Source organism: Sardina pilchardus, chromosome 16 (assembly GCF_963854185.1).
Source record: "Sardina pilchardus chromosome 16, fSarPil1.1, whole genome shotgun sequence".
In the NCBI taxonomy this organism is placed as follows: Eukaryota; Metazoa; Chordata; class Actinopteri; order Clupeiformes; family Clupeidae; genus Sardina; species Sardina pilchardus.
The window spans coordinates 19195379-19210502 of NC_085009.1; the positions used below are offsets into that span (position 1 = coordinate 19195379).

The 15124-nt window shown below is 40.7% G+C and overlaps 1 protein-coding gene across 1 annotated transcript; it reads left to right on the forward strand.

The window, feature by feature from the left end:
* Positions 1–1755: 1755 nt before the first annotated feature.
* LOC134059579 (mucin-2-like) lies at positions 1756–13648 on the forward strand. Its single transcript, XM_062516025.1, has 10 exons — positions 1756–1864; positions 4727–4780; positions 4872–6784; positions 6875–10438; positions 10759–10823; positions 10928–11103; positions 11563–11678; positions 11800–11864; positions 11978–12120; positions 12448–13648. Exons 2-10 carry the CDS (start codon positions 4741–4743, stop codon positions 12537–12539), a joined length of 6174 nt encoding a protein of 2057 aa, XP_062372009.1. The 5' UTR covers positions 1756–1864; positions 4727–4740; the 3' UTR covers positions 12540–13648.
* The last annotated feature ends 1476 nt before the right edge of the window (positions 13649–15124 follow it).

A 15124-nucleotide genomic window follows, 5' to 3' on the forward strand; every position in this document is an offset into this window, starting at 1 on the left:
TGCTTTCACAATTTTTTGTCTTCCTAAATAAAGTTGATGAAGAAGATTTTGTGTTAGTAACAAGTGATTGAAGGCGGGGGGTTTTTTGTACAAGCTGTCTCTTGATGATGATCAACAACATGCCCTTTGGATCCTGTCCAAATCTGGGGAGTCTGCTCTATAGTTTCTACTGCACAAGAGGCATGATCAGCGGCCATAGTTCAAATGACTGTACATGAACACATTTGGATAGTCCTTCAACCAATCAGACCAATAATCTGGGTGCGCAAGGATGATAAGCCAGTTTGTGATTGGTCCCCGCAAATTGTAATGGAGCAGGATAGAAAAATGTGGAAGTTTAAAACCTGAGCTGCAGGGTAAAATCCATTCGCTGGCAGATCGGGTTGGGTTAACCTGGTCTACACTAATTCACATACAGTATTTAGAAATCTACATATTACACATATTAGAGACAGATCAATCTCGAATGTAATACTGGTCATGCATTTACTTCTGATATGAAATGATATGCAAATGTATGTGTGTTCTGGATTTCAGGAGGATCAAATATGAAAACATAAATTATTGAATGGATGTTGGGTATTTATTTATTTATCTAAAATATCTATATGCACAACTTCATTGAAACACGAAGATGCAAAATATTACAGAGCGATTTCACAGTCAGCAACTAAATTTCCAAAGTCAGAATGAAATGTTGTTTGAAACAACTTTTTGACTCTGAAGAAGACGCAGTGCGTCGAAACGTCAGTCTTTTGTGCACCACAGAATTTTTTTCCAAATGCATAAGATATAATAATAGCATAAGATGCTACTATATCCTTGCTTATAGGTCCGCTCTGCTCATTCCTCATATTTCCTCTGACTAAACAGGTGACACAACAGCTGGCGTTCGTGCGTTACCTGGACAGGTAAAAAAATAACAAATGAACACCCGGTTCTAGGGCTAATTACAATGGTATAAACCGCAAAACGTCAGTGTACAATTGTGCGTCTGAAAGACTCCACAGTGTCTGCACAACCTTGTCATATGGGATTATCCTTGCCAGTCAAGCAATATAGCATGTCTGCCAGAAAACGTGTCATCCCCATTCACACAAAGATATCACAGGAACAGAGCTCATGGAGGTATTTCAGATACGTGGGAATCTATTCATTTCAACTGTTAATGTGGTGCTAGTACATTCATACATTAATTTTCATCATGAAAACATTCAGCAACCGATATATGGAAAGAGCTACCACAGACTGCAGCAACCCTGACACAGTTCACATGGTTGTAGGCAAATCAGTGCTAACTGGATTTATCTCTCTACTGCAAAATAGAAATACAAAATACAAGTCAAAGACAACAAGATGAAACATTGAAAACAAAATGTGGTCTCTATGATACAAAACGGCGTAACAAAAAGTTAAATTGACCCCTCAAGAATGTCTGCAGGCAACACCCTGTTGGGATACACCCCATAAGAAGAAAATTAGCTCTTCCTTTGTTCTCTGACTGTGTTGAAAATTAAGTCCAAATTGTTACAATGGGGCAAACATGGTCCAGTGACTAAGGAATATGTGAAACCTATGTGAATAGTGTTTGCCTCGTCTCTCTGACAGAGCTCTGACAGCCACCCACACCTCAACCCTAGGATCACACATATAAATATCACCTGCAAACAGAGTATCAGTTCAGACAGGCATTAAGCAAGATCTCTTGGACTTCTCAGCTGGTCTCATTTCTGAAGGATATTAATTTGATTTGCTACAAGACCTCGTTCACAAGAGGTCAATCATCCAAAGGGACATTTCCATCACAACAAATATCATCTTTTGACTGCATCTTCAGCATTTAGCACCTGCAGAGGGAAATTGGGTGAGTGAAAGTCTGAGCTAGTGGCTTGACTCTTGTGTTGTACTGCGCCTTAATCTGTTGCTCATCCACTGATTGAAGTAAAGAAAGATGCTGTGTTGTCTGGGTGTGTGCGCGTGCGAGTGAGTGAATGGATGAATGAATAAGAAACTTTAACATATAAGGCACTTAAAATGCACAGTCAGCGAATGTGCAGGATATTGCAATTGTTGATAATTTGAAATATAAACATAAACAGACACTTGACCAAAACGACATATGTTATATAACCAAAGAACAATAAAAAAAAAAAACACATCACACCCTCATTTCAGTACTCCATACGGTTTTTTATTTAGGGGTACACAGCCCCCACTTCATTTCCAGATTTTGAAGTCTGGGCTGACTACACGTACCGAACAGCTTTGCAGTGTGCTCACGGAAAGGGCAGCTAGGGGATCATGAGGAGATGATTGTGCAATGTGAGAAAAAAGTTATAGGCTTTAAATTTAATAGAATAGAATAGAATATATACTTTTTTGATCCCGTGAGGGAAATTCGTTTCTCTGCATTTAACCCAAATTAACCGAACTAGTGAACACACATAGCACACACACAGTGAGGTGAATCACACACTAACCCAGAGCAGTGCGCTGCCTGCCCAACCAGCGGCACTCGAGGAGCAGTGAGGGGTTAGGTGCCTTGCTCAAGGGCACTTCAACCGTGGTTGACTGGTCGGGGATCGAACCGGCAACCCTCCGGTTCCAAGCCCGAAGCCCTAACCAGTACACCACAGCTGCCCCGTGTACGATCAATTGTGTAAATTGTGTAAATTGAAAGGGCAGCTAGGGGATCATGAGGAGATGTTTGTGCTATGTGAGAAAAAAGTTATAGGTTTTAAATTGTGTACGATTGCTCACTTTATCTACATTATAAGTGTTGAAGTGGTGTCATTTTAAAAAGAAATGTCAATTTCAGGATCCAACTGACTGATAAATGTGTTTTGTGGGAACAAATTATATTTTTGCACAGCGTTATACCTTTTGAGGTAGGGTTGGGCATTGTTTGGGTTTTATCTGGGGCACCAGTGCTATATCAATACTTTTTAGTTGGTGCTGGTGCCAAAATGGTGTCTGAACCAGTACTTTGTTTTTGACAGTAAAATTCCCAATTGCATTTCTTGATTGATAAGACAAATTTGGGCACGAGATGTAACTATATATTTAATTATCAAATCTGTGGTTTCATTACCTCTAGGCATAATTCTAATAGTAGATGGCTTGCCATGACTTTAAATATTAAAACAGCTTACAATGGATACACATACAATGCCAAGTAGCCTAAACAATCTTTTCTCTGCTTCAAAGTTCATCCAGTACCAATGGCTTGCCATATCTTTAAATGTTAATACTAATATTAATGCCACGGAACTGCAAGGCAATTACAAGTAGTCTAATCATCTCCCTTAAAACACTATGTTTTTTTTAACATGTTACATATCCCAGCAATAGTAGGCATCTTAACAGCAACTATGCGCAAAACAATAGACTACCTTCCGCCAGAGCAGCTTAATTAGCGATAGTGTGCTGTGATGGTTCTGTAGCCTCTTTGAAAGCTCGGGAATATCAATGCAGCAGAGGAATATTCGTCACCTACATATTTGACTTTACAAGCAAACTTCTAACATGAGATTCAAATTCATTGTGATGCTATATGGGCCTCATGCATATGAAATATGAATGTCATTATATAGTTTGGAAGTTATCAGAACATACCGTGAAACAATTTTTTTTAAATTACAACTTTGCTAATAACATTTCAAACAGATGCCAGTTAGAGTTTTTTTTTTGTGTAGGCCTAAACTAGGCTGTTGGTGTTGTTTCATAGCCTTTTGCTTGTGATTGTGAATAATTAAAAATAAAACATAATTGAAGTGTTATAACTGCAAGACCGCACAACAGTTGCAACAGTTTTCCGTTAGCCTTGAATTTTGAGTTGAACAATTGCAAACAGTCTGAGGAGGTGGTTCTCCGCAAACATACAGTGGAACTGCATGTGAGTTTGACGGAGGCAAAAATGCAATTACCGTTAGAATAGAATGTTAGCACCAAATTGTTCAAATGTAACTGTTCAAAGAAAACATGCTTATCATGAACGTTCACCACTGTTTGCCGAATTTGAATGCACAGTCCGTATCAAAACCACAAGGCACAAGCACCAGGGTAGGGAGAGTCCAGAGTAAAGTATCATCAAAGCTGATGATTCTAATACTTTTGGGGGTTCATGCAGGCTGGGGTGATGTCTCTGGCTAGGGTTAGGATAATTCTGCACCCCACATGCTTTTTTCTTCACATGCACTTCATCCATTTACCCCAACAAATTCTGACAACTTCAATCATATGTATGACTAATGTGTGCATGAACAATCATACTATATGTGACAAGCTTGAAGCTGCTTAGGAGGCCTACTACTTAATAAGCATGTCCACATGTAGTAAATATGTATTGAATAATTTGTTTGTCTATCAAGAATTACCCTAAATAAATACATTTAAAAAAAGCAGAAATTCACCAGCAAAAGGACAACAATGAGTTAAAGGACAAGGTGTGCATGTGCGATGTGTGATTAGAAGAACTGAAGACATCACACACTCCAAAATACATTATACTCATTGCTGCAAAATACTTTGACATTTGACAGGACTGGGGTATATTTCCAGCATACACTGTGTAGTGTGCTTTCAAGCAGAAATAGAAAACATTCACAGACAGAAGTGTATGTAACTAATATCAAAAATCAATGGGATGTTCAGGTAAAAACAAACGTGGAATTAAATCTTGTTCTAAAGAAATGCATGTATTTATTTAATTATTTTTCCCCCTCAGTTATTAAGGAGAACATGAGGCAGAAGCTAGCCATTGCGTTTATCATAACACTTGGTAAGTTGGCATTGACAAACAAGAGAACATAATTCATTTTAGCTGTACAGTTCTGTAAACATTTATGACATTTTTGTTTTCCATTTTTCAGCATCACATTATGTCATGTCACAAGAGCCATGTCATATATCAGATCAAGATGCAGCTAACACAACAACATTAGCACCATCAGACACTGCAACAACACAAACATCCATAACTGAAGCCACACAACCGGCCACAAGCATAGCAACACAAACTCCCACAACTGGAGCAACAAACTCTACGACAAGTGGCCCAATACAATCTACCACAAATGGAGATACACAATCATCCACACCTGAAACTACTCAATCACCTACACCTGGAACTACACAATCACCCACACCTGAAGCTACACAATCACCCACACCTGAAGCTACTCAATCACCTACACCTGGAACTACACAATCACCAACACCTGGAACTACACAATCACCCACACCTGAAGCTACACAATCACCCACACCTGAAGCTACACAATCACCCACACCTGAAGCTACACAATCATCCACACTTGAAGCAACGCAATCACCCACAACTGAAGCTACTAAATCACCTACACCTGGAACTACACAATCACCTACAGTTGAAGCTACACAATCACCCACACCTGAAGCTGTACAATCATCCACACTTGAAGCAACGCAATCACCCACACCTGAAGCTACTAAATCACCTACACCTGGAACTACACAATCACCTACAGTTGAAGCTACACAATCACCCACACCTGAAGCTGTACAATCATCCACACTTGAAGCTACGCAATCACCTACACCTGAAGCTATACATTTAGCCACAAGCGAAACAACACCATCATCCCCAGTTGAAGCTACACAATCTCCCACAGCAGAAGCTACAAAATCCCCTACACCTGAAGCTACACAATCTCCCACACCTGAAGCAACTCAATCACCTACACCTGGAACTACACAATCACCCACACCTGGAACTTCACAATCACCCACAACTGAAGCTACACAATCACCCACACCTGGAGCTACACAATCATCTACACTTGAAGCTACACAATCACCCACACCTAAAGCTACTCAATCTCCTACACCTGGAACTACACAATCACCCACAACTGAAGCTACACAAACACCTACACCTGGAACTACACAATCATCTACACTTGAAGCTACACAATCATCTACACTTGAAGCTACACAATCACCCACAACTGAAGCTACACAATCACCCACCCCTGAAGCTACACAATCAACCACACCTGGAGCTACACAATCACCTACACCTGGAACTACACAATCACCTACACCTGGAGCTACACAATCACCTACAACTGAAGCTACACAAACACCTACACCTGTAACCACACAATCATCTACACTTGAAGCTACACAATCATCTACACTTGAAGCTACACAATCAACCACACCTGGAGCTACACAATCACCCACAACTGAAGCTACACAATCACCTACACCTGAAGCTACTCAATCTCCCACACCTGAATCAACTCAATCACCTACACCTGGAACTACACAATCACCCACAACTGAAGCTACACAATCACCCACACCTGGAGCTACACAATCATCTACACTTGAAGCTACACAATCACCCACACCTGAAGCTACTCAATCTCCTACACCTGGAACTACACAATCACCCACAACTGAAGCTACACAAACACCTACACCTGGAACTACACAATCATCTACACTTGAAGCTACACAATCATCTACACTTGAAGCTACACAATCACCCACAACTGAAGCTACACAATCACCCACCCCTGAAGCTACACAAACACCCACACCTGGAACTACACAATCATCTACACTTGAAGCTACACAATCACCCACACCTGAAGCTACTCAATCTCCTACACCTGGAACTACACAATCACCCACAACTGAAGCTACACAAACACCTACACCTGGAACTACACAATCATCTACACTTGAAGCTACACAATCATCTACACTTGAAGCTACACAATCACCAACAACTGAAGCTACACAATCGCCCACCCCTGAAGCTACACAATCACCCACAACTGAAGCTACACAAACACCTACACCTGGAACTACACAATCATCTACACTTGAAGCTACACAATCATCTACACTTGAAGCTACACAATCACCCACAACTGAAGCTACACAATCACCCACCCCTGAAGCTACACAATCACCTACACCTGGAACTACACAATCACCCACAACAGAAGCTACACAATCACCTACACCTGAAGCTACTCAATCTCCCACACCTGAATCAACTCAATCACCTACACCTGGAACTACACAATCACCCACAACTGAAGCTACACAATCACCCACACCTGGAGCTACACAATCATCTACACTTGAAGCTACACAATCACCCACACCTGAAGCTACTCAATCTCCTACACCTGGAACTACACAATCACCCACAACTGAAGCTACACAAACACCTACACCTGGAACTACACAATCATCTACACTTGAAGCTACACAATCATCTACACTTGAAGCTACACAATCACCCACAACTGAAGCTACACAATCATCCACCCCTGAAGCTACACAATCACCTACACCTGGAACTACACAATCACCCACAACAGAAGCTACACAATCACCTACACCTGAAGCTACTCAATCTCCCACACCTGAATCAACTCAATCACCTACACCTGGAACTACACAATCACCCACAACTGAAGCTACACAATCACCCACACCTGGAGCTACACAATCATCTACACTTGAAGCTACACAATCACCCACACCTGAAGCTACTCAATCTCCTACACCTGGAACTACACAATCACCCACAACTGAAGCTACACAAACACCTACACCTGGAACTACACAATCATCTACACTTGAAGCTATACAATCATCTACACTTGAAGCTACACAATCACCCACAACTGAAGCTACACAATCACCCACCCCTGAAGCTACACAATCAACCACACCTGGAGCTACACAATCACCTACACCTGGAACTACACAATCATCTACACTTGAAGCTACACAATCACCCACACCTGGAACTACACAATCACCCACAACTGAAACTACACAAACACCTACACCTGTAACTACACAATCATCTACACTTGAAGCTACACAATCACCCACAACTGAAGCTACACAATCACCCACCCCTGAAGCTACACAATCAACCACACCTGGAGCTACACAATCACCTACACCTGGAACTACACAATCATCTACACTTGAAGCTACACAATCACCCACACCTGGAACTACACAATCACCCACAACTGAAGCTACACAAACACCTACACCTGTAACTACACAATCATCTACACTTGAAGCTACACAATCACCCACAACTGAAGCTACACAATCACCCACACCTGAAGCTACACAATCACCTACAACTGAAGCTACACAAACACCTACACCTGGAACTACACAATCATCTACACTTGAAGCTACACAATCACCCACCACTGAAGCTACACAATCTCCCACACCTGGAACTACACAATCATCTACACTTGAAGCTACACAATCACCCACACCTGAAGCTACTCAATCTCCCACACCTGGAACTACACAATCACCCACAACTGAAGCTACACAAACACCTACACCTGTAACTACACAATCATCTACACTTGAAGCTACACAATCATCTACACTTGAAGCTACACAATCACCCACAACTGAAGCTACACAATCACCCACACCTGAAGCTACACAATCAACCACACCTGGAGCTACACAATCACCTACACCTGGAACTACACAATCACCTACACCTGGAGCTACACAATCACCTACAACTGAAGCTACACAAACACCTACACCTGGAACTACACAAACATCTACACTTGAAGCTACACAATCATCTACACTTGAAGCAGCACAATCAACCACACCTGGAGCTACACAATCACCTACACCTGGAGCTACACAATCACCTACAACTGAAGCTACACAAACACCTACATCTGTAACTACACAATCATCTACACTTGAAGCTACACAATCATCTACACTTGAAGCAGCACAATCAACCACACCTGGAGCTACACAATCACCTACACCTGGAGCTACACAATCACCCACAACTGAAGCTACACAAACACCTACACCTGGAACTACACAATCATCTACACGTGAAGCTACACAACCTTCAACAACTGGAGCAACACAACCTGCCACAACTGGACCAACACAAACTTCCACAATTGGAGTAACACAACCAGACACAACTGAGGGACCAAAGACAAGCACAACTGAAGCAACACAGTCTCCCACAACTGGAGTAACACAACCTGCCACAACTGGAGTAACACAATCAGCCACAACTGAAGGACCAAAGACAAGCACAAATGAAGCAACACAATCTCCCACAACTGGAGTAACACAGTCTCCCACAACTTCAGAAACAGAGTCTCCCACACATGCAGAAATACAGTTTCCCACCACTGAAGGACCAAAGACAAGCACAGATGAAGCAACACAATCTCCCACAACTGGAGTAACACAACCTGCCACAACTGAAGGACCAAAGACAAGCACAAATGAAGCAACACAATCTCCCACAACTGGACTTACACAGTCTCCCACAACTGCAGAAACACAGTCTCCCACAACTGCAGAAACACAATCTCCCACAACTGGAGTAACACAGTCTCCCACAACTGCAGAAACACAATCTCCCACAACTGGAGTAACACAACCAGCCACAACTGAAAGACCAAAGACAAGCACCAATGAAGCAACACAATCTCCCACAACTGGAGTAACACAGTCTCCCACAAGTGCAGAAACACAATCTCCCACAACTGGAGTAACACAATCATCCACTCATGGAGCAACACAAACTGCCACGACTGGACCAATGCAAACGTCCACAATTGGAGGAACACAGTCATCAACAAAAAGAGTAACCAAAACTAACACAATACAAGCAACACAGTCTACCACAAATGTTGCAATTCAAACAAGCACAACAGGAGCAACAAAGTCTGTGACAAGTGAAGCCACACAGTCAGCCACAACTCCAACAATACAACCTGTCATAAATGAAGTAACACAATCTGTCACTACTCCAGCAATACAACCTGTCATAAATGAAGTAACACAATCGGTCACTACCCCAGCCCCCACTACAGCTATTGCAACGTTCTCAGCCCCGACTACAAACACTGCTGCAACTACCCCAGCCCCGACTACAACCACTCCTGCAACTACCCCAGCCCCCACTACAACCACTCCTGCAACTACCCCAGGCCCCACTACAACCACTACTGAAACTACCCCAGCCCCAACTACAACTACTACCGCAACTACCCCAGCCCCCACAACTACAACCACCACCACCACCACCACAGCAGCACCAACCACCACTACAACCACCACCACCACAGCAGCACCAACCACCACTACAACCACCACCACCACAGCAGCACCAACCACCACTACAACCACCACCACCACCACAGCAGCACCAACCACCACTACAACCACCACCACCACAGCAGCACCAACCACCACCACCACTGCAGCTCCCGTTACAACTCGTCCAGCTCCCGTTATTGCAATTCAGTTGTTCATTGTCATAGTATTTCAGCCAGCTCTTACCAACCCACAGAGCCCAGTGTTCCAGGCACAAGCACTAGTGGTTCAAAATTCAGTAAGTACTCCATAGCCTGAATGAGTATTAACTTTAATGGATGAATGCAAGCATATTGACACATACAATGGCTCACAGCTGGTGCTGGCTCACAAAACACTGTATACAGACAGTATTCAATTGATACAAAAGATACAAATTGTATAGAATCAATCAAACGATATACATTTCAAGTTTGGGCTATAATAATACAGTGCAATACTTTTCACTGCCATTTGATCAATGTCAAGAGGAAAAAAATTAAATGTTAGCATCAGATGAGGCCACATGATAATGAGGATAACACATTTTAAGGTCTTTTTTCTTGCCTTTGTTAACAGTTTAATTTGATCTATCAACAACGTTATGGAGCACTGTTTGTTCGGACCATTGTGATAGCCTTCAGGTAATCTCTCTTTACCCTCACTGCCACCCCAAAATTAATCCAAAGTGAAAAAAAAACACAATGTATTTCATGAGACTAAGAATAATGTTTTGACCTTGTTACAGGTTGTCTCGGAACCGAATGGACAATGTTGAGACAGATGTCGAGTTAGTGTTCAATGAGGAATCCACTGAACCCCTTCCTCAAAGTTCTGATGTTATTGACACCTTGGCAACCGCCATAAATGACTCGAGTTCAGGCTTTAATCTGACTGTGGTTCCTGGATCAATTTCTGTGACAAGTGAGAGAAGATTAATTCAGCCTAACAAGACTTGAGGCCTTTGCTCACTAAATTACAACATTTTGGGAGCATTGTTTTGGTCATTGAAAGAAATCTCATTCATACCATTTTATAAGCAAAACATCCACAGAAAGAATTGTATTCCAAAAACTGTATATAATGTAAGAAATAGTTGGTGTGTAAATCTGTTTGATATAGTGTGTAGTTTTTTAAATCATGCAATCAATTCAAACTAAAAATCCAGAGTGTGCAAAGTCCTTTAAAGTGATATTTAGAACCAATATGAAATTGAGAAGACATTTAGTTCTGACTGTTGGTCAAGCATTGTATTATACTTCACATATTGGTGTGTGTGTGTGTGTGTGTGTGTGTGTGTGTGTGTGTGTGTGTGTGTGTGTGTGTGTGTGTGTGTGTGTGTGTGTGTGTGTGTGTGTGTGTGTGTGTGTTTTACATCTTCAGGTGCCCCCCGCTCAACAGGCATGCCCGAGTTTCGCACCAGTGAAACATTTATTGCTGATCTTTCTAACTCCTCTTCGGATGCCTTCCGTAACAGATCCTCACTCATCAAGAGAGAGGTATAGCTTTCTACATTTCATGAGATTTGGGTGTTGACTGAAATTATTCCATCGTAACAAAGTATTGCTTCATGAATTTTACACATTCATTTTGTGCCTTTACTTACTTTTCATTCCCTAGCTTGAACCATTTTTCATTGAAGACTTCAAGACAGATTTCATCAGCCTAACATCAAGAAGCTTCAGGTGACTGTCAAACACACTGTACAAATAATCAAATTCATCACAATCATCATACTAGTTCTGCAATTTACTTTGAGTAATATCTTTGCTATGTCAATGTGTTTTCCCTATACCAGCAATGGATCCATTATCCATAAGACCGACATTACTGTGACCGCCAATGGCACATTCCCCAATGACACGCAGATCATTGCTACCTTGACTAGAGCTGCGTTAAGTGGAAATTTGTCATTTGCCATCACCTCTATCAATGACACAGGTGGGATTATGTTTTTTTTTTCTTTTTATATATGTTTTTGATTATGTTTTTTAGGAGACTTATGATAAAGAGGTAAAGTATTCTATAAACTTGTGCACACAAGAGCAACAGCAGTATGGTGTCTCTTTGGAGATTAAGCATTGCACATAATACAATAAAATGCATATAACAATATAAAATACTATAATTCAGTAAGTCCTTGTATATTCACAATGTGGCCTATTTTATTTAGCCTTATAACTTGTTTAGCTTCAGTATATTAACTTCCCTCTTCTTCCTCATTTCTCCCTCTCTTTCTCTCTCTCTCTCTCTCTCACACACACACAGCGGTGTCTGCTGGTGAAGTCAGCAGCAGTGTTAACCTCCTGAGTGCCTGCGGGCTTACCATCCTGTCACTCCTTGTGGCTCGGCCCTGGTAGGCTGTGGCTGTAGGCTGTGGCTCTCACCTTTGACCTCGTTCACACAGAACTTATACTGTCAACATGACGAGGTCCCGTGCCACTTACCCTGGTGGTATCCCTAACCATCACACTGTTTCTACCTTCTGACCTAAACTGCATAAACAGGGACAGAAAATTACCCCCTTCTATCACACTTGGATCTCTTACTTTGTGGCTTTTTCAATTCAGGATCCATATGCTTCAAGGGTTGCATTTGCAGCCCGAATGCGTCAAGGTTGTAAACCCATTTTACACTATGCAGCCTCTTCTCCCTGTGTGCGACACCAACAATTGGATTCTTCACGACCCAAAATGAATTGCGTGCTGGTAACGATTCATGACTGCACACCAAAATTGCAGAAAAAGCAGCCCCCTGTATACTAGTCTCATTGTCTGTCTCATTTAACATTGTCACAGTCTTTAATTTGCAGTTGTGGAAGGCAACACATTCATATAGCCTACTGGCATAGGCTTTGTCCTCAAAAGCATTTAGCCCCTAGAGTGAGACACAAGTTGTGACAGTTGTTGTGTGGAGGAATTTGCATCTCTCTGTCTCTCTGGATCTTACCAACAGTTCAGTTTAAATGATTTGGAATTTGTGGTAAAGAATGATGAGGAAGGGAACAAGCCTGTAAACTACACGACCATGAGTCTGTAATCACGTGTGCACCTTAAGCTAAAGCCATTGTTTCAGTGAATTTAGTCCTGCAAATTCTGTCAGAAAGAATGATGCTGTTATACACTGGATATACCCTCTTTTTTTGAGAGTTGTTTTTCTTACTGTGGTTCATTTTAAATAAGTAACTCATTATTGTGCTGGTTATTTTTCTTTAAATTATTTAACTTACTTTATTAAATAACTTAATTATTTTACTTACTTATTTGAATTTTTCGACTTACTTGAGGGACATGTATGATATGATTATGAAGATTTTCTATTTATATAGGACACACACATACACTATGTCGCTCTGTTAAAAGTGACATCACAAATTGCACTAATTGAATCTACAAAAAATGTATACTTAATTTACATTATGCACATCTACTGTTATTGTTAAGTGTTTAAAATAAATGCCTACATTCCATTTTTTGCTTCGGATTAATTTATTTTAAATGCTGTAAAACTGATTTTCATAAAACATAGCATAGCCAACACTTATAAAAGCTAGCTAGTTTGCAAACTGATACTGTATGATATATGAGCTACACTTACATTTGCAGGTCCCTTAAAAAAAAAAAAAAAAAAAAAAAAAAAACACAAATAGAAAGATCAAAAATATACATAGCAAGTAGCCTGGGAGTTGGAGCAGTGACAGTGAATTTTTTTTAAGTCACAGGATTTTTTAAATATTTCTGAAACATATTTTTATGTGTATGATGTGATGATGAGATGCATGCATTATGGCGATTCAGCTTCATATGCATGCTTTTCTCCTCATCACCATCGACGAGTGTCAGCATGCAAATTTCACTCAAGATGATGTAACTACTGAAAGAATTAAAAATAAAACCTAAAGTCACCCCATTGAACATTCTGTGGTCCCAGAACATAGAGTGAAACCTGAACAGTTGTTTTGCTGTCAATCAGTATCAGATCTGTCAAAAAAAATGCTCAGCATAAGTGAATACACCCATGCTAAAGCTGACTTAAAAGAGGAATAAAAAATCATCTTTTGGATATGGACCTTAATGCCTCAATTAAAAAAAGGGGAAAAATCCAATTCTTAAGGACACCTATTTTCTTTGTGAACCAAAAAATGTGTTGTAACTAAATACATAAATAAATGTTCTTCCTTAAAATACAGGGAGCATTTGTGAGCACACCGCTATGTTAAATTCCCATAGAGACTTAGAGGTTTTTACTTTTAAAGGCCAGTTATTTTATGGATCCAGGATCCTATTTATCCTGATAAAATTCCCTTGGCCTTTGGAATTAAAATAGCCCTACATCATCACATACCCTTCACCATACCTACAGTAGAGATTGGAATGGTGTTTTCTTTTTTTTCCGTTAGCCTATTAGCTGGTTTCATGCTCATTGTGCTAAATGCAAATCAAGAATGAATTTGAATTTAAACAGATAATTGAATTACCATTCCAGTTTTTTATTTTCTTTCTTTCTCGCTCATTTCCTTTCTTTCTTTACTGTATTTCTTTTGCATATTTATTTGTAATTTCAGTATTCTTATCTGTACACTACATCTAAGGTGTGATGGTAATACCGGTCCTATGAAGACAGATATAAGTTGCCTGATACTTTTGTCTTCGGTTCATAGTTCGCCATCTAACCGCATTCAACCACAAAGCAAAAGTAGCATTTCGAGCAAGAAACTGTGACGACAACCTCCTCAGATAACAAGCTGGTTTCAGACAACCCACAAGCTGCTAACTCTATAGTACCCTATTCACATTCAGTGCACAGGAATGTATTTCATGGGCAGGCAATACTTTAGCCTTGATGAGGAAGTAGCCTTGATGCAACACAAGCTATGGGATTAGTGAATCTGCAATCTGGGATTTATCATTATAATTGATTTTAAAATGGGGCTTTAGGCTGCATT

What these genes read in the sequence shown, in the direction of transcription:
- LOC134059579 (XM_062516025.1), top strand. Translation starts at nt 4,741, where the DNA reads ATGAGGCAGAAGCTAGCCATTGCGTTTATCATAACACTTG. An exon ending in CACAATCACCAACAACTGAA is followed by an intron (nt 6,785 to 6,874) that starts GCTACACAATCG and finishes CAATCATCTACA; the next exon opens with CTTGAAGCTACACAATCATC. An exon ending in CTAACATCAAGAAGCTTCAG is followed by an intron (nt 11,865 to 11,977) that starts GTGACTGTCAAA and finishes TCCCTATACCAG; the next exon opens with CAATGGATCCATTATCCATA.